At 38.8% G+C, this 21,386-nt stretch overlaps 1 protein-coding gene across 3 annotated transcripts in view; it reads right to left on the reverse strand.

Moving 5' to 3' along the window:
- CNTNAP5 (contactin associated protein family member 5) overlaps positions 1 to 21,386 on the reverse strand; it is an 811,538-nt gene that overhangs the window by 593,675 nt on the left and 196,477 nt on the right. For 2 of the 3 annotated variants that reach the window (XM_086718348.1, XM_086718347.1), the window contains exon 3: positions 16,737 to 16,930. In XM_086718348.1, the coding sequence (XP_086574474.1) occupies positions 16,737 to 16,930 (194 nt within the window). Of the gene's footprint in view, positions 1 to 1,165; positions 1,257 to 16,736; positions 16,931 to 21,386 lie in introns of those variants that run through there. The other variant, XM_086718349.1, reaches the window with a different exon arrangement.

The following is a 21,386-nucleotide window of genomic DNA, read 5'->3' on the forward strand; positions in this document are numbered from 1 at the left end:
ATATATATAATATGTAACATACATATACAGATGAATATACAACACATGTATTTATCTAAGTTTATTTAAAGATAAATGTACACACATATATTTAATCTAGAAATATATTCATATGATTTAAATCTACAAATATATATGTGCAATATATCTTTAAATATTAATATGTATGCATATAAACATACACATATATATCAATGCAATTTATCAACTCTAGCTAAAATAATAGCAACACACTCATAAAATAGCAGTTTCATTCATATCTCTACATGTAAATAACATCATCTGTAAGTTTTCAAGTTTCAGGGGGTGGGGGTAGGAGGCTTACAAAGCATTCTTACTGATTTTGCACACTTAAAGACCTGGAAAGTTTTTGTAACTGTGTATTTTCATTTTTTTAAAATATCTTTTAAATGTTTATTTAGTTTTGAGAGAAAGTTTTTGTAACTGTGTAGCTATTTTCATTTTTTTTTAATATTTCTTTAATGTTTATTTAGTTTTGAGAGAGAGAGAGAAAGAGAGAGAGCGTGCAAGCGGGGGGAGGGGACAGAGAGAGGGAGACACAGAATCTGAAGCAGGCTTCAGGCTCTGAACTCTCAGCACGTGGGGCCCAAAACCACAAACTGAGATCATGACCTGAGCGAAGTCAGATGCTCAACCGACTGAGCCACCCAGGCACCCCTGTAGTTATTTCGGAAACGTGTTTACGACGTCATAAGAAGAAAGATTTTGCATTTTCTTACACGATGACTTAGCTTGCCCCTGCACAACACTCACAAGGCCATTTATTGAGGTGTCATTTGTTTCAGAAATTATTCACCGAGTGACAAATCCATGTCGAAAAGAGAAGTCCCGCACATAGCGTGGAATGAGGGAAGGGTGTGTCGAGGACCCAGTAGAACAGGTTCGAGGAAACAGAAACCGGGCTCAAGGGCGTCCAGAGCAGCCTTCTCTCCCAGAGATGTCTCAGAGACAGGCCCTGGGCATCACCTGTGACCTCCTGCAGCGAGGTACACACACCACCTCCCCCAGCAATAGCAGCTATTCATTGGTGGACATGAGCGGTGGGTGGGGGGGGAGGGGGGCAGCCAGCTTCATGGGGTGGGGATGGAGGGAGGGGGTCCAAGCAGAGCGTGGCCAGCAAGCACAGGATCTTCCCTCAAATTACCTGTTTCTGCGGGTGACTCAGGACGCCCCTCCCAAGCGATGGCTTGGCGCCGCCTCTGTGTGCGCACATACACTCCTAAATTGTCACATGCCTGTAACACACATGTAAACGCAGTGTCTGAAACACAGCATGACGCCTCACAGAAATTGGTGATTGGTGGGGAAAAGTGCGGGGCACGGGCCGGGGGGGGGGGGGGGGGGCGTGTGGACGTAGAAACTTCAGAAATGACCCGCCCCTCAGGGTAAATGCAGCAGGTATCCCTGGGACCTCTCTGCCTACACAGCACTCCCCGTGTTCTCGCCTGGCTCAGACTCCTTCCCGTTCACAGAAGCTCCCACACACCGGCAGCTGCCTTGTTTAGAACAGAGCACTGAGGTGTTCGTGCCTATCTGCTCGGCCCTTATCGGTTGCTTCCACTTTGTTCCACAGTCCATTAGTGGGACTTGGGCTGCAGATAATTGCAGTGTGTCATAAACAGGGACAGATAGTTCACCACTGTGGAAGAGCCATTGCAAGATCAAAATTCACAGCACTTATCCTACTGACAAGTCAGAAACTTCATGCTCTCATGTCCATGCCAATCTGTGCACACCCTTCTATTGTGTACCTTTCTGTGCATTTATCTCACCTTTGATTAGGGATTTCTATCTCCTACTCTTTAAGTCCCCTTAATTTACTGCCTGCAGAATGTGCCTAACAGATGCTTGATATCCTAAATTACAATCAGATAAGACAGGATGTTAGAGGCCCATGATTCTTTGGTACAGATTTTTTTTTTCCAAGTACATCTCCTTTCCCACACAACAGAGCACCTAGGATATTCGGGCCACAATAATTCAAGCCTGATTTTTATGGACGCCCTCTCTGTACTTCTAATACTTAAAAACAAAACAAGACAAAAAAAAAAAAAGAAAGAAAAACTTTGCTCTTTTTTTATACAGACTTGTGAATTAATTTCCAAATAATGCTTGAGCCCCTAAATTGGAGAATTACTTGTAAATCTAGAGTCTAGACAAATTTAGTGATACCATTCAGCTCCTTCTCTAATCCAGATAGCCACTACAGCCACAGCGATGCGTTTGGTGACCCAGCAGTGGGAAGGGGGGTCTCCCCCACCCCGAACAGTTGCAATCGATCAGGGACTCGAAACACAAGTTCGACTCCCGCTCACACTCATATTTCACTTGTGTTCTCTCCTTTTTTCCTATTAAAGGAAGGCAAACTCAACCAGAAATTATACTTAACAGGAATTGAAACTTGTGCTGACTCTATTATGCTTTTTTCTCTTTACTATCACCTGCTATCATTGTAATCATAAACTTAATGAAGCTTGCTTTCTTTTGGACTTTTTAAAGAACGCTTGAGAGTCTCTTAGCCTGCTGGAGGTCCCTGCCAGGCCTGGAATCCTTCCATCTGACTACAGCCAAGTAGGCACTCGGGGCTTCAGACTTTGGACCAGAGCCCTCTTCTTTAGGCGTCAGTAACTCCCCCAGGTTCCTCCTCTCCTCTTCTGTCTGCTACCAGGACTCTCAGCTAATTGTTTTTAATGAGCCTGGGTGGGTACCTATCTTTGCCTGCAACCACAAGGAGATCTTACCTTCTCCACTGAGTATTTAGTTTATTGGAAAAAAAAAAAAAAAAAGCTGACTTACTAAGATTGCTTCCCATTTGCATACAAAGCTCAAAAGAATGAAAACTGAAAGCTAGTTTCCTCTGGGTATCTGCACCAGGTGCCCAGGTGCATCACACACACCTACCTTCAATAGTGATAGCAAATGTATCTATCCTTTATTTATTTCGTACTGTGTAAAGTTTACACATATTAACCCATTGACAGTTTCTCAAAGCGAGTGTTTCTCAAAGCGAGGCCCCTACCCAACAGCACCTGCATTACTTAGGATTTTTGTTACAAATGCAATTTCAGCTCCGTCCCAGATTTACTGAATTAGAAACTCTGCAGGTGGGGCCCAGCAATCTGTGTCATAAGCAATGTGGCACATTTTGAGGCACATTTTTTTTTTGAGAATCTCTCCTTAACAGACCACATTAAGTAAGCACATTTATATACCCAATTTGCAGAGGAGGACACTGAGCCTCGTATGTACTAAAGCATTTATCAAAGTCATGGAATTTCTAGCTGTCAGACTTCAAAGATGGGTATAATCTAAGGGGAGGAAATAAAAAAAAATCATGATAGTTAAAAACTACATGGCCGGTGCTTGGGTGGCTCAGTTGGTTAAGCATCTGACTCCTGATTCCAGCTTAGGTCATGATCTCATGGTTTGTGAGATCAAATCCCTCATTGGGCTCTGCAAGGATAGCATGGAACCCGCTTGGAATTCTCTCTCTCTCTCTCTCTCTCTCTCTCTCTCTCTCCCCGTCTCTCAAAAAATATATAAATAAACATTTTTTAAAAAGGACTATATAAACAAAAGGTACCTAATAGGATATCTTCCTCTTGGTCATTATACTTCACTAAAATAATGAAATATGTTCACATAAAAAATCTAATGCTTTGCTATACGTTAAAGTTGGGATATTAACTCCAATTTCTCCAAATCTAAGGTGGATGTCTCCAAAACCTAACTGGTTTATATATATCAGAAATACAATTAAAGTCAAGTTTCCTGTGAACTGAGGACTTAAACAATAAGATTAATTTAAAAGCAGTGGATTTAGAAGAATTAATTTTAACCAGAGCCTCCTCCTTCCTTTTGATTATCAGCTGCTGGATCCCATCCCACTACAAATGCAACCAGTTTGTAGGAGATCGCAAACATCTGCTCTCCCCTAGCAAGTGTCCACATGAATATTAATCCTGAAGACTGTGTGTTGACTCCGTGTCCATGTGATGTGTTTAAATGCCACATGTGTAAATGTGTGAAAGTATTTACTCCTTAAAGAGGCTAGACCTCATGTTGGGAAGTTCTCTGAAACATCTCAGCCAATTCTAACACTAAGAAAGGAAAACAGATGGGCATCAACGAGGAACTTCCAAGGGCTACATGTGGAGCCAGAGGGCTGGAGGGAAGCCTGCTGATTCTGAGGTAAAGCCCAGCTGTTGCTTTCACAATGCTGATTGGCCACTTGTTTCTTCCCTTTTCTGCAGAGCCTCATCTAGTGATAAGAGAATCCAAGGTCAGTGGAAAGTGCTCAGGATAAAACCATGGGGGTGATTCACAGGGAATATCAAGCTTTGAGGACCTTGTCAATTCTGAGCCGGATCCCTACTGAAACTCAGACTTGATTGCCATGTCTTTCTCATTGCAACCCACAGGGAAGCCCATTAACACAAAGAGTCCAAGCAGGGAAGTGTAGAGGAATAGATGCAAAGGGCCTGAAAGTTTCTAGATATATGCCTGCCATGGATGGGGAGAATCCCTACAAAAAGATGAAGTGACATTTCCAAAGTCATACAAGCAAGCGATGGTGCAACTAGACTCTACTGTAATCAAAAGCCCTGCATTTCCCTTCATTCTTTGCTTCTGTTGGCCTGCTATGTGGTGATATCTGGCTTTTGCACTGATGGTCTTTATTCAATCAGAGGCAGAATTCTAAACATGCTGACTTCTTAACTGAATTTTAAAAAATTTATTTATTTAAGTTCAAGTTAGTTAACATACAGTGTACTGTTGGTTCCTGGAGTAGAACCCAGTGATTCATCACTTACATATAACAACCAGTGCTCATCCCAACAAGTGCCCTCCTTAGTGTTGTGTTTCTTAAATTCCCCCTTGAGTGAAATCCTACAATATTTGTCTTTCTCTGACTGACTTCCTTTGCTTAGCGTAATACTGAAGTTTTATTAATGGTCAACTGTAAAATAAATACATTAAAAGCTTATATGTATATATGTATGAGAAAGAACCAAGGAGAGAACTATTTTTTTTTAAATGATTTTTTTTTCAACGTTTATTTATTTTTGGGACAGAGAGAGACAGAGCATGAACGGGGGAGGGGCAGAGAGAGAGGGAGACACAGAATTGGAAACAGGCTCCAGGCTCTGAGCCATCAGCCCAGAGCCTGACGCGGGGCTCGAACTCCCGGACCGCGAGATCGTGACCTGGCTGAAGTCGGACGCTCAACCGACTGCGCCACCCAGGCGCCCCCAAGGACAGAACTATTAACAAAACCTTGAAAAATATATTTGATAGCATTTTATGATATGTGTTTATTATTTAACAACAACCAAAAAATCAAAACAAAGTTATAAACACATGATGACTTATGTTCTTGGTCTGTAGCTCAAGAAAGTATGTGTGTACTAGGAGCCCATAATATCTAGCTAGCTCTGCTTGCCAGGTTTATCTCGTAGAATTGACCAGAGAAATATTCCATCTAAATTGATTAATTCTGCGTACCTCAGATGCATCTTATACCACTTCTTTTAAGACTGTGCTTCTGGCACTTATTCCCCTGTGAGTGTTCCTCCCTTCATACAACTTCCTCTTCCTCCCTTCTTACAGTTGTTGACTTAGTATTAGGCACACAGCATTCTGTAGTTGCTGGGAAGCCAGAGTAACTTGAACACAGCCCCTGCCCTTTCGACTCAACTATGTCCCTTGCACTCCCTACTGACCAGCACACCTTTTTGACGTTTCTTGCTCCTGGACGGCCATCGGTGCCACTTAAATACACATGCTCTGTTGCAGTGTCATTTACTTCCCCTTGATGGCTCTGCACATTCAGGGAAGGGATTAATCAGACCTGAACACCCCTTTTTATGCCCAACACCTAGCATACTGTCTGGTGTATAATGAGAACTTAAAAGATATATGTGGATGGTAATGAGATTCTCACTCACAAATTGTTTTCTGAAATTGGTAGGCTTAAAATACTATATCAAACAGTTGATCAATACTCAGGATATTCTAGACCAAATTGGCAAAATAAATGTGCATGAATCATGAAGATCAGACAGCCATCTTCCAGAGAGTTTGGAAGTCACTCAAGGATGAAATCAGGGAACTGATGACCTAAATGTATAATCCATTGTTTCTATTGACCTCTGTGTGAGAAAAGTGTTGGCTAACATATGCAAGTGCTTTATATTAAGACAGACACCATAAAGCTACAAGAAATCATAGACCACTTTATCATACAGGCCAAAGGATTCTTCAATATAGAACTAAATGCCTGACATATTGGGAAAAGGCAACATGATATTCAGAAAAGAAAACTGTAACCTGAATATCAATAATTTACAGTAGTTTCAGTGGGTAATGATGAGCTAATGAGGCAGATGGAATCTGTCACATGATTATTGGCCATCACTGAGCAGGCCTACTGGAATGAAAATTGCATCCATGACAGAAAGGAATCAAAGAGTCTAGTTGTCGTTAAAATATTTGAGGGGTGCCTGGGTGGTTCAGTCAATTAAGCGTCTGACTCTTGGGTTTGGCTCAGGTTATGATCTCATGGTTTTATGAGTTCGAGCCCCATGTCGGGCTCTGCTCTGGCAGTGTGGACCCTGCTTGAGATTCTCTCTCTCCCTCTCTCTTTCTGTCCCTCCCCCACTTGTGCTGTCTCTTTCTCACAATAAACTTAAAACATTTTTTAAAAATAAAAGATTTGAGAAACCATTCTGCAGAGGAGGAGGTAGACATTTTCATGCCCACATTGCATGAGCAAACAACTGAGGTTCAATGTGTAAACACTCGAGGGAGACAGATTTTGGCTTTGCATATATCAGTCTCTCCCAGCTTTTGTTCTGATGATCTGTTTTATAGAAACATCAACAGAAGGCTTAAGCCAGTGAGCTAGATCTAACCTCTTTCTGAAACAATTATGAGCACACCACTGACTTCAGAGCCACCAGCAGGAAGAATCTGAAACTAGTTGACAAAGATGTAATGTGCTAGGGCTACATCCTGGACATCACCATACCCACCAAGCTTTCCCACAAGGCTCGCCATGCTGCTTTAGCCCAGATGGGACTTGAATTTTCCACTTTGGTTTAGCCTAGTGGGCTACTTCCCCATTGGACCAGAATGTGTCCTGATCCTAGCCCAGTTTACATCAGCCCTTTGTCTGAGAATACTGGCTCTTAATTCTTACGTCATCAACTACTGAGTAAGGTGTTATCAAGCGATTCAGGTGCTTAGGCTTTATGGACACATAGAATTGGGTTTGTATCTTTTTCATCACTTTGTTACTTCTGTGATATGGACTAGGTTCCTTGGCCCTTCTAAACTTCATTTTTCCCCTGTAAAATAGAAATTCATTAACATTATTTAGAAGGTATTAGATAATATATATGGTAATCTTAGCCGAGGGACTATTCATATTGAGTGCCAGATAGAATAGCTCCTTCATTGCATTGGGTTTCCTGGAATATAGACCCCAGAGGAATCAACCCAATTCACTACAACCCTCTGGATGTATTCTAACCTGTGATTATTTCATGTTTAGGTGCCAGCCCTGCAAAATTCCTTGCTTTAGTAATGACTTCAATTCTTTAAGCTTCTTGTCTTCCCCCAGTGGTCCATATCACTGTGGCCCTTACATCCCCCATGAGTAAACCTTCCTATGTTATGGCAAGAGGAATGATTAGAATGATACCATCTTAAAATACATGATCTACATTAAGCAGAGGCTGATTGTGAATGCCTAATTAAATGGAAATTAGAGACAAGTAAGAGAACATGTAGATAAAACAGACCATTAATATCCTCATGGTCAATGTTGATGAATCCAGCAATAACAGATACTTGTCTAAAACTAGTACCTGAGGGGGCCTCATTAGATTATCTTTGGAAAAGACAAGTAGAATAACTTTACCTACAGAGATGAATATAGCTTTAACATTGATAATGGGAGGAGTAAACTTAGGGAAAAAAATGGCAAATAATTAGAAGAAACAGAAATTTGGAAATTCCAGGATTCTTATAGATTGCTTCTAGTTATTACTTTCTGTCATCTTCATAAATAAAGCACAGTAGGGTAAGTGAAAAACTTATTGAGGTTTTTAGGTGACATTAAAATCTCTAAGTAGGAGGGATTTATAATTGAATTACAGAAAGAATTTGTATGCACACTTTCATATATGTGTAAAAGTGGTCAGGAAAAGCAAATAATGTATTCAATATGTCTCAGTAAAAGATATTTTATTTATAAACTAAAAATGGTTGAGTGGGGGGCCTGCAGGTCAGGTGTAAGATAACTTTGGGGACTTCAGGTAGATTTTTCTTTGTCTTTTATAGACTGTGGGTTTCTGGTACTGAAGTTCTTGGATATAAAAGGGTAACAGATTTGTGATATATATCATTTTTTACATGTGATAAAGGATGATGTGATAAAGGGTGATGGAATCTGGGGGCTATGACAATGGAAATTAACTTTGAGATGAGTGAAATGCCCTTTCAACATGCACTGGCGGAGCCCAACTTAAAGTTGAAGATCTTAGCAGTCGCTTGTTGCTCTGTACTAATGTACTAATAATTATTAAATACTTGTGAGTCCATTGACTGGAACTGTTACCCCGATATGCTGCTGTAGCCAGAATGGGTATGACACTTGCCATTAGAAAGGAAATAAAACAGGGGCGCCTGGGTGGCGCAGTCGGTTAAGCGTCCGACTTCAGCCAGGTCACGATCTCGCGGTCCGGGAGTTCGAGCCCCGCGTCAGGCTCTGGGCTGATGGCTCAGAGCCTGGAGCCTGTTTCCGATTCTGTGTCTCCCTCTCTCTCTACCCCTCCCCCATTCATGCTCTGTCTCTCTCTGTCCCAAAAATAAATAAACGTTGAAAAAAAAATTTAAAAAAAAAAAAAAAAAAGAAAGGAAATAAAACAGATCATACTTTGGAATCTTCCTATAAAGCTTTTGTGTCCATTCCTAATATACTTGACACTACTGATCTACCCAGAAATGTGGGGGAGGGGAGGGGCAAAGAAAGCTCAAGGACAAGACAAGTAAAATTTTGCCTGAAATTTTATAATACATTGAAAAACTGTCTTAGGTGAGAAGAGGAGACAATCCTAATTGACTTGTTCACAATCATGAGCCATGTGAATAGTGATTTAAAAAGAGGACACCATGTATTAAAACACAAGCACAGTAGCTGTCTTTGAAATTTCAGAGTGATAAACATCAGAAAATAAAGGAAAATGTCAATGCATGTAGAGGGGGATGCATATTTAGAACACTTGCATGCTGTACATGGGAAACACAGATAGATTTATTAAGGGTTTGAACACATACAAGAGGGACCCAGAGCTGAAGCAGCAATTTCTGTATCTATTTTAAAAAGTGAGTGTTTCTACAGACCTATCTTTCAAAATGACTGGTGGTAACAGGATTCTGGTCTGTGTGGATTTAATTAGAGGTCCCTTTGTTCCAAATATATTTATCCATTTTACCAATCTTAGGCTAATGTTGCTGCTCAGAGTTAGGAAACTTAATATTTACATTTCTTTGGCATGTCTATGAGCCAACCAGGAAGAGATTTTAAATCTGCTAAGATTCTAAAATCGTTGCTATGTTTGTCCCTGAGACCTTCACACCTGATTATTTAATGTAGTGGGAAACTCTGGCTTGTTCATAAATCATGATTCATCTCTAAGCGGCTGCTTGGTGGCCTCATTCATGAACATTCCATTCAGTACCAGGTCAGAAAGTCTTCAAATTGAATTCTTAGGGCATGAATATTTGATAGTGTACATTGTGTAGACAGATAAATTTTCAGGCTCCCCATTCCGAAACGAACTTTGCAAAATAAAATAAGTCTCAAGTACTGGTAAATTGATATGCTATCCATGGCATGTACTAAGTTGCATTGTTTGCTAACTCAATTTTAAAAGCAAATCATCTGAAAATCGAAGATCTTCAAAAGACCATGTGAAAGTCTCCTTCAAGAGATTCTTTACTTCCATTATACGCCATACTTAATTAATTCAGTACTTGATATTGATGTTTTTAGGTGTTGACTTTTTATGAAAAGTTGAATAAAACAATTTGGAGAGTTTTGTAAAAATCTCTTGTTTTCCCATTGCGCTCACCTTGTGTACCAGGCTTAATTTTGGTGGATCTATAATCTTACTTCTAAGTTTAAATTTAAAATAAAAAGTAAAATGAACAAATAAAAATCCTTAAAGTAATCTATACATCCAGCAGCATAATTTGGTGGAAATACTAATGAATATTATCCACAAGTCAGATTTTGCCTATGTCTGTAAAGTATTTGGTAAAATACTGAGTCTCTGATGGACATTCTTGAAGGCTGATATAGTTTTGGAGAGTTTGAGCAACATCTCTACCCTATGCAAACACAGTTTGATATCATTGCTGCCTTCTTACCCATACTTTAGCAACATGTGAATTAAGCAATAGGACTTAACATTATTTGTACACAGTGGGTCCATTAAAACTCACATTGAAAGTGAGAAGAGTAAATCGATTTTGTTAAGCTTAAAAAATAATCAAGTATAGTAAAGGAGAAATAGAAAGTACAGTTTTGCAATAACCTACATTTAGAATTAAATCTTAATATTTAATATTTCGGCACTGTCAGTGCCTGATTATGTGAGCGTGGATTGGTCTCTGTGAGCCTCATGCCTCTATACACCGTCTATGAGAGACTTACTTCAGAGGCAAAGCAATACTGACCCAAAGTTAAGGGATGAAAAAAACCAAAAAAACATTCCATGCAAGTGGAAAGCAAAAGAAAGCTGGTATAGCTACACTCAATCAGGCAAAATAGACTTTAAAACAAAGACTGTGATAAAAGAAATAAGAGGGGCTGTACATAAAAGGATCAAATGAAGAAATGTGATATAAATATCTATGCAGCATGCATAGGAGCACCAAAATATACAAAGCAAATATTAATAGGCTTAAAAAGGAGAAATTGACAACAGTACAATAACAGTTGGGGACTTTAACACTTCACTTAAATCAATGGATAGAGTATCTGGACAGAAAATCCATAAGGAAACATCAGCCTTAACTGGCACATTAAACCAAATTAACTTAACAGGTAGAGATAGAATATTCCAGTCAAAAAGGAGCAGGATTGGGGCGGCTGGGTGGTGCAGTTGGTTAAGCGTCCGACTTCAGCCAGGTCATGATCTCGCAGTCCGTGAGTTCGAGCCCCGCGTCGGGCTCTGGGCTGATGGCTCAGAGCCTGGAGCCTGTTTCCGATTCTGTGTCTCCCTCTCTCTCTGCCCCTCCCCCGTTCATGCTCTGTCTCTCTCTGTCCCAAAAATAAATAAACGTTGAAAAAATTTAAAAACAAAAACAAAAAGGAGCAGGATACACATTCTTCTTAAATGCTCATGGAACACTCTGCAGGGTATGTCACATTTTAGGCCTCAAAACAAATCTCAGTAAATTCAAGAAAATTGAAATCATATCAAACATGTTTTCTGACTACAAGGGTATGAAACTAAGAATCAATTATAAGAAAAAAAAAACTAGAAAAAACTATAAATACATGGAGGTTAAACAACATGCTAATGAACAACTACTGGATCATAGAGGAAATCAAAAGAGAAATAAAAAAACTACTTGGAGGCAAATGAAAACAGGAATATGACATACCAAAATATATGGGATGAGGCAACAGTAAGTCTAAGAGGGAAATTCATAGCAAGACAGACCTACCTCAAGAAACAAAGAAATCTCAAATGAACTTTGTACCTAACTTTGTACCTAAAGGTATAAACTTTGTACCTAACTTTGTACCTAAAGGAAACTAGAAAAAAAGAAGAAGAAACAAAGCCCAAAATTAGTAGAAAGAGGGACATAATAAAGATCAGAGTGGAAATAAGTGAAATAAAAATGAAAAACAAACAAATAAACAAACATACCAATAGAAAAGATCAGTGAAATTAAAAGATAACTGAAATTGACAAAACTTTAGCTACACTCAGCACCAAAAAGGGGGGAGGGGTCAAATAAAATCGGAAATGAAAGAGAAGTTAGAACTCATGCCACAGAAATAAAAGGGATTGCAAAAGACTACTATGAACAATTACATGCCAACAAACTGGACAACCTGGTAGAAATGGATTAATTCCTAGAAACTTAGAATCTTCCAAGACTGAATTATGGAGAAATAGAAAATCTGAATAGACCAAATACTATTATGGAGATTGAATCAGTAATCAAAAATTTCCCAACAAACTAGATGGCTTCATTGGTTAATTGTACCAAACATTCAAAGATTTAATACCTACTCTCAAATTTCCAAAAATATAAATAGGAAGGAATGTTTCTAAACTTATTTTAAGAAACCAGCATTACTCTTATACCCAAACTGGACAAGGACAACACAAAAAAGAAAATTGTAGGCTGGGGCGCCTGGGTGGCTCAGTCAGTTGAATGCCCGACTTCAGCTCAGGTGACGATCTCACAGTTCATGGGTTTGAGCCCTGTATTGGGCTCTGTGCTGACAGCTTGGAGCCTGGAGACTACTTTGGATTCTGTGTCTCCCTCTCTCTCTGCCCCTTCCCTGCTCGTATTCTGTCTCTCTCTTCTCTCTCTCTCTCAAAAATATATAAACCTTAAAAAATTAAAAAAAAAAAAAAGAAAATTATAGGCCAATATCCCCAATGAGCATAGATGTAAAAATCTTCAACAAAATGTTACCAAACCAAATTTAACAATACATTAAAAGGATCATACACCATTATCAAGCTGGATTTATTACAGGGATACAAGATTCAACAACTACAAGTCAATCAATATAATATACCACATTAACAAAAGTGAAAGGTAGAAATCATATGATCATCTCAATAGATGTAGAAAATGCATTTGATAAAATTCAACATCAACTTATGATAAAAACTCTGAAAAAACTGGTATAGTGGGAATGTACCTGGACATAATCAAGGTCATATGTGACAAACCCACAGGTAATACCATGTTCAACAGTATAAAGCTGAAACCTTTTCCTCTAAGATCAGGAATAAGACAAGGATGTCCACTCCCCCCACTTTTATTCAACATAGTATTGCAAATTGTAGCCATAGCAATTAAACAAGAAAAATAAATAAAAGGTGTAAGTTGGACAGGCAGAAGCAAAATGGTCACTATTTGCAAATGACCTGATACTATATATAAGAAACCCTAAAGACTCCACCAAAAAAAATACCTGTTAGAACTAAAAATGAATTCAGTAAAGTAACAGAATACAAAATCAATATGAAAATATCTGTCATGTTTCTACACACTGTAAAAGTATCAGAAAGAGAAATAAAAAAAAAAAACAACTCCAATTTACAATTGCATCCAAAAGAATAAAATACCTAGTAAAAATTTTAACATAGGAGATTAAAGATTTGTACATTTAAAACTATAAGACCCCAGTGAAAGATTTTGAGGACAGAAATAAATGGTAAGATACGTCATGCTATGGATTAGAAAAATAACTATTGTCAAAATGTCCATCCTTCCCAAAGCAATCTACAGATTCAACACCATCCCTATCAAAACTCCAATGACATTTTTCATATAAGTAGAAGAAAGAATTCTAAAATTTATATGGAACCACAAAGGACTCCAAATAGCCAAAACAATCTTGACAAAGAAGACCAAAGCTGTAGGCATCATGTTTCCTGATTTCAAACCATAGCTACAAACTTATAGTAATCAAAATACAATATGGTATTGGCATAAAAACAGACACATAGATCACTGGAACAAAATAGAGAGTCTTAATTTATGACAAAGGAGCAAAAACATACAATGGAGAAATGATGATGTCTTCAATAAATGGTGCTGGGAAAACTGGACAGCTACAGGCAAAGGAAGGAAACTGGACCACTATCTTACAGCATACACAAAAATTAACTCAAAATTGATTAAAGACTTGAAGGAGATACCTGAATCCATAAAAATCCTGGAAGAAAATATAGAACATAAGCTCTTTGAAATCAGTTGTGTGTATATTTTTTTGGATCTGACTCTAAGGCAAAAGCAAAAAAACAAAAATAAATACATAGGACATTAAACTGAAAAGCTTCTGTATAGCAAAGAAAACAATTAACAAAACCACGAGGCAACCTACCGAAAGGGAGAAGATATTTGGAAATCATATATCTGATAACAGGCTAATATTCAAAATATATAAATAACTCATACAACTCAACAACAGTGGCAGCAACAATAAAAATAATTTGATTGAAACATGGGCATAAAATCTGAATGGACATCTTTCCAAAGAAGACATACAGACAGCCAACAGGTACATGAAAAGATGTTTAACATCACTAATCATCAAGGAAATGAAAATCAAAACCACAATAAGCTATCACTTTACACTTGTCAGAATGGTTATTGTCAAAATGACAAGAAATAACAAGTGTTGGCGAGGATGTGGAGAACAAGCAGTTCTCATGCACTGATGTTGAGAATGCAAACTGATGCAGCCACTATAGTAAATAGCATGGAGGTTCCTCAAAAAATTTAAAAAAGGAAGGACCATATGATCCAGTAATTCCACAACTGGCTATCTATCTGAAAAAGATTAAAATGCTAATTCAAAAAAGACATGCACCCGTATGTTCACTGCAGCATTATTTACAATAGCCAACGTATGCTAACAACTTAAGTGTCCATCAGTGCATGAATGGATAAAGAAGATGTCACACACACACACACACACACACACACACACACAGAAGAATAATACTCAGCCATAAAAAAAGAAGGAAATCTTGCCATTTGCAACAACATGGACAGACCATGAGGGAGTTATGCTAAGTAGTATGAGTCAGTCATAGAAAGACAAATACCACATGATTTCACTTACATGTAGAATCTAAAACTCAAAGCAAACAAACAGAACAAACGAAACCCAGACTCAGAGGTACCGAGAAAAGATTGGTGTTGCCAAAAGGGAGGGGCTTGGGGTATGGACAAAACGGGTGAAGAAGATCAAGAAGTAAAATAATCTGGATATCAAATAAAGATGTCACGGGGATGTAATGTGCGGCTTGGAGAATATAGACTATAATATTAATGGACAATAATGCTGTATGGTGGCAGACAGTAACTAGACTTATTATGGTGACCATTTTGCAAGGTACACAAATGTTGAATTGTAGGTCATATACCTGAAATGAATATAATATTGCATGTCGATTACACTTTAATAAAAATATTTAGACAAAAAATAACTCAAAACTCCAATTCATTCTGAGAAACGACCAGTTCTGATTGAACATGCCAAAGAAAATAAGTAATCCCACATCTCTTAGTCCCTCTAAAGTCAACATAAAACCTTAAAACTTCCTCAAAATGGAAGGTGTGATTATTTCTCCTTTCGAACTAAAAGCAAAATAAAAGGAAGCAAAAAAAAAAAAAAAAAAAAAAAACCTGTAAAATTGTATAGGGGCTTCAAAATTGAGTGAAAAAATAGAATAGTCCCCAAAAGCCTATTTTTAAAATGAAGAAAACACATGCTTTCTGAAAATAATTCAACGTAATATTATAGGCAACCCAGAATAAAGATGATAATAATACTATTCTCAAGATGCAATCTGTTCATGACTAATCTTAATCCTCAGTTTACTATTATTTTCAATTAGCAATATTGATTAGTAGGAGGTTAGCAAAAAGCAATAAACATAAAATAGGAAAATTTTTTTTTGCCAACAAAGCAGGGCCAACACAGACAAATGTAGACCAATACCAGTTTGAAAACAAACTTGGAATTAATTTCACGGGAAAAACATGTAGGGAGATTATGAGAAAGACAGATAATTCTATCAATTGTCAAATCTTCACATTATATGCACATTGGGAGAAAAATAAATATTTGGAGATGTTTTTCCCTAAATTGTAAGCAACGCAAATGAATACATTTTTTTAATCCAGTGCATGAGTTTCTAAAGCTTCCTCCAGATACCTCTTGCTATGTGCTCTCCCTTTCTAACCTCAGTCTGGGGACAGCCTTTCACTAACAAGAGAAGGTCAAGAGGTTGGGCCTTGTGGTAGGGAAGGAAAGTTCTTTTTCACAACTTGGAGAAAAGTCTCCTTCGCTTCCTAGCTGCTGATTATTTATAAAGACAGAATGAGTTTACAGTTTGTAGTTGCCTTGTATTTTTAAACATTTTCATTCCTTTTAAATCTTGATAGAGGCTGTTGAGCACAGCGGTTTCAATGTCAGACCTGATTACAGATTCTAATGCCAAGATTTACGAATTGTGCAATATCAGTCAAATTACATAACTGAGCTAGTTGGGGCACTACAAAGTGTGCAAAGAGCTTGGTACATAATAAACAAGTGAGTAAATACTACTCAATAAATCAATACATTGTCACTAACAATCAGAGTCTTGTAGCATCCTTCTGGTTTTATGGACGAAGGAACTGATGCCTAGTCAGTGAATTACTCAAGTTACCAGAAGAGAAGGAAAACACTAAACTTTTGCAACAGACATCCTAATTTCCCTTCGAACGAGAGCCATGCTGGAGATAGGACCCATATACGATCTAATTATTTCTGAATGGGTACTCAATAGTTCCTAAGCTACCAACAATCTGGGTATAGGAAAATGATAGAAACGCTCACTGGTTACCATTACCACATCTCAGTTTTATTCACCAGAAGAGAAAAGATGTCCTACCCAGATGCTGTCTTCTTGCTTGTACTGTTTCCAGTTGCGTCCTGTGTCACTGAACATCAGGCTGTAACTTGTCACCCAGTCAGAGCTTCCATATCTGCCCTGCGTGGCCACTGCTGTAATCTCCACTCTGTTTCCCAGGTCCATCTGGAGCCACTGTTGAGCATTGGAATCTGCTGGGGACCAACCACCAGTTCCTGGAAGAAGATCAGAGAGAGTGGGTTGTAGTAACATCTCACAGGGCCACACCTTACAGCTCTCAAAGAGAAATGAAATGGTGTTCCACTGACATGTCTTTATCCCCAAACGTGCCCTGCTCACGCTTACTGGGCTCAATTTCCATTCTCTTCCATTCTATTCCCTCTCATGCTTCAAGATTCATCTCAAATCCATGCTGTTCCTTCCATAAGTCTTCTGGTCTTTCCTCAGTCATTACACTTTCCATTTTCTGGATTCCTAGTAGAATTGGCTTTGTTTATTTATTTTTATTTGCTTATTGCCTTAACCTTGTAACATGTTTTCTATCCTCCGCCTGATTGTCATCTCCTTCCTGCTTTTCTTCATTCTTTCATCCCTCTCTGTGTTTTCTCTACACCTACCATGGGCCAGGCTCCTTTTTCTTTCTTTCCTTCTTTTGTTGTGGATACAAAGATGAAAGTTCATGGACTATATCTTTGACTCCTGTGACCAAAGACACAGACAAAAATATGCAATGTGATATGACGAGAAGCCTTATGAAAGGCAAACAGAAGGTACAACAGGAGCACAGAGGACACAACGCCTAGCTAGGTGATTGGAAAGGCCTATAGATAGGGATGGTGGAGCTTAAACCTGAAGCAAATATAACCGTTTTGCAGGCAAACAAGGTTAACTAGAGGAAACATTGGAGAGATCGGCCAGGCCAAGGGAACATCATTGCAAAATCTCAGAAGGACATCAGAGTGGGCTGTGTTTCTGGATCTTCTTGGGATTCAGAGTACTTGACACACAGGAACATGCTTACATGTGACAAAAGACTTTGGGCCCAGTATTTCATTATTTGACACCCTGGAACTCTGCAGAAGATCAATATTAGCTCTTGCTTAGTGGGAAGACCGTGGCCTCAGTTTTCTATTTTCATTTCACATAGGAACAAAGAAGTTAATAATCATTTTTACTGACCCAAGAGTTCACAGACCTTCTGAATCCTGAGTGGAAACTATGGCAGAGTGCGTACGCCTTGGGTGGGGACAAGATGAAAACAACACCTCTGTTAGGCACCTTGCTCAGGGCATCGAGTTGGGGAGTTAGTTAAAATTATAATTTAGAAGGTTTAATCAATAAATTCCTTTTTGAGCTCAACCTGTGTCACTGAAAATCATTTTAGTCATGTCCCAGTCTACTTTCTCACTATCTCGGAAGGAGTCAATGGGACTTCTCCTTGGTAACCGAGAACTTTCCTGAGCCCTGGCTGCCCAGTGCAGATGGCCTCTCATCGATGGGTGCGGATATGCAGACACAGGAGATACACGACATGAGGTGGGCCCTACTTTGGTCACAGGCACATCCTACAGGTTGTGGGTTGATTTTCTCCTAACAAATAGCTACTACTCTTAAGCGTTGAAATGCAGAAACAGGAAAAGAAGGAACATTCTCAGTATCTACTGTGGAATGTATTTTATTATATATTTTGCAAGACATGAATACAGTGGCAGATGTGGCTGACTTCCCTACTATCCATTATCTCTTCTTCTGTGGTGGTTGTGAGGCTCAATTTCATTTTTCAGCTCTCTACACTATTAGAGTTGTAGCCACATACATGGCTATAGTTCCCTCCAATAAAAATGTGACTACGAAGACGTGCCCCTTGCAAGCCAACAAATCTCTTCCCCACTTGCTTTCCCTTTCTACTGACGGATCCAGTTGGCACCAAGGCCCTAGCTGATGGCAGGATGACAGCTTGGAAAGAGACTGGATTCCTGTATCATCACATGGAGGAAAGCAGCTGTCTACTTAAACGCCTGCCCCATATTATAATATGAACAAGAACGAAACATCTATGCTGTTTGAGACATTGGTGGCACATTGGAATTTATTTGATATTGCAGTTCAGCCTACTTTAAATACATGCATAATACCCTGTGAGATAAAAAGCACAATTCTCATAATATAGTCAGGGAGACTGAGATCCAGCAAGTTTAGAACACCTGGCACTCAGAGTTTAATCATAGCTCTTTGAGGCTAATATGTAGCAGAAGAAAAAAAAAAGTTTCTAAAAGCCCAGAAAATCAATAAATAAGCAGGAGGCATTTGAGCAGAGATTCTGAGATGCCAAACCCAGAGCTACATTTTTATCAACCAGCTCTGTCTTCACGAACACGTCCACAGTTCCCAGTACAGACCTTCTTTCAACTTCTCACAACTGACAGGGAGGCTTAAGAAGATCTTTCACATTTCCAAAAGAAGTCTAAAGTGATTCTGAACCTGCTCGTTATTTCCATTCAATTTCTCCTCCTGTCCGTTTCATGATGCCTCTTTCTTCTTAAGTGAAAAAAGCAAAGCTGTATAAACTATATGATCTCAACAGTATTAAAACGTGATAGGAGAGGAATTTGTATGGTGATTTTTTCTGAGTGATGAAAATATGAGTGATTCCATCCTTTTATGCTTTTTGCCTGTAACATATTTTCTCTTATCAGCATATCTTTCTTACAGAAACTGAGACTCACATAATTCATATTTATGGGGTTTATTGCATAAAGAATATATGCAACAATTTGACAGCTGTTGGTATAATATGGAACTTGTGACTTGCTGGGTGACCATCACTGTGTTTGAAAATCAAAATACTCAAACCTTAACTATTTTCTCTTTTATCCAGACTTCCTAGTCATGCTTTAGGATTTTTTTCTTCATTTATTTTAATTATTATCATCATACTCATGATAAGAATGTATGTTAAGGACGGAAGAGAGAAGGGTGTCTGGGGGGTTCAGTCAGTTAAGCATCTGACTCTTGATTTCGGCTCAGGTCATGATCTCACGGTTCATGAGTTCGAGCCCCGCGTCGGACTCTGTGCTGATGGTGCAGAGCCTTAAATGACAAGGAATTCTCCTTGTCAACTTGCAGAGCATCCAATCACAGAAGACTGACCAAAACCCAAGCCAAAACAAAAGAGGGACAGTTAACGCTAAAACATTTCTTCAACTTTGTCTGAGCCAAAGCCACTCTGAAATTAACCAAAAGGGAATTGTTGCTGTTCACCTTCATTAGCACAAACAGTTAAAAAATGTTCCAAACCCAGAAGCTTCAGCCAACCCTCTTAAAACAGAGGGACGCTATCTGGGTGATAATTGCCAAGGACTCCTTTCCTGCTGCTGAAGATGTTTCCTGCATTACAGCTAATAGGCCAAGTACCCGGGGTTGCCATGGTTGCTATGACAAACATTTTGTTCCTTGCACCAAACAATAAATGTGTTTTCAAAATGATGAGAGAACCCTGAAGATACTATTTGCAGTTACTCTGAAGACACACCAGCCCACACTAGCTTTCTGTGTCTGAGTTATTCTCTAAATTGGGGGTGTAACATACACACAGATACCTGTGTTTGGCAAGTCAAAGGTGTTGACTAAAGCAGTGCTGCCTGTAATTGTGGCTAAGGTATTGATGATTATTAACCGCAATCCCCACAATCCTTGCAGTTGAAATTTAGGAGATTTTAATGCACATTTCAAGGAAGATTTTGATTTTAAAGGAAAAGTAACTTTACATTTTTATGTCACCTAGAATTTTCCAATCGTTTTCAAATATGAGATCCTGCATGATTTTGATGCTGTATCTTAATTTATTCCTAGCACAGCCCAAGCCCCCATACTCTACCTGTGCATTATGTGACTTTTGGGGACAGGATGGGAAAAGGAGATTATGGACCAAAAGCCCAGAGACCTGGTTCAAGGCACAGTTCTGCTCCTGAGGTTAGACTGGATGAGAAATTCTCAGAGGTGTTCCATCATCAGAAACACCTTGAGGCCTTGTAAAGATGATAATATACATCCTTGGGCCTTCTCGTTGATAATGTATTCAGACGCCTAACCTGAGAATCTGTTTTTGTTGTTGTTGTTGTTTTGTTTTGTTTTTTAGAAAGGTGTTTCTGACCTGCTGAGTGGTTTGTGAAAAACTCGATGAGACAGCTTCTACGGTTTCCATTCTAATATTTTACAGATGAGATTTGCTTTATTTATCTACTTAGTAGACCGACATAGCTTAAATCTAATATGCTATTTTTGATGATCAAAAATAACAACAACAAATAACCACATGAAATTGCCTCTGGATTTAAGATGGGCACCCTTCTCTCCCAATTCCTCACACCAGACACAGAGGTGTAGTTAAATGGAGACTTAAAATTGCCAAGGAAATCTGAAACTTTGTGAATTGGGAAATATCCATCTCTGTTCTTGCATCAATAGTTATTATCACTCCCAGTTAAGCCTATTGTTCCTTCCCATCACCCCCATTATGCAAGCCCTTGAAGTGTTCATTCATATCCACTATTAGATAACAGATGGTCCTTGCTCAGTGCTCAGCACCACCCTGTGCACTTGGCACACACGGACTCATTCATCCTCACAGTTATCTCTGCAACATAGATATTAATTATTATGATTATGTCC

Source organism: Puma concolor, chromosome C1 (genome assembly GCF_028749965.1).
Source record: "Puma concolor isolate L17-30 chromosome C1, mPumCon1.1.hap2, whole genome shotgun sequence".
NCBI lineage: Eukaryota > Metazoa > Chordata > Mammalia > Carnivora > Felidae > Puma > Puma concolor.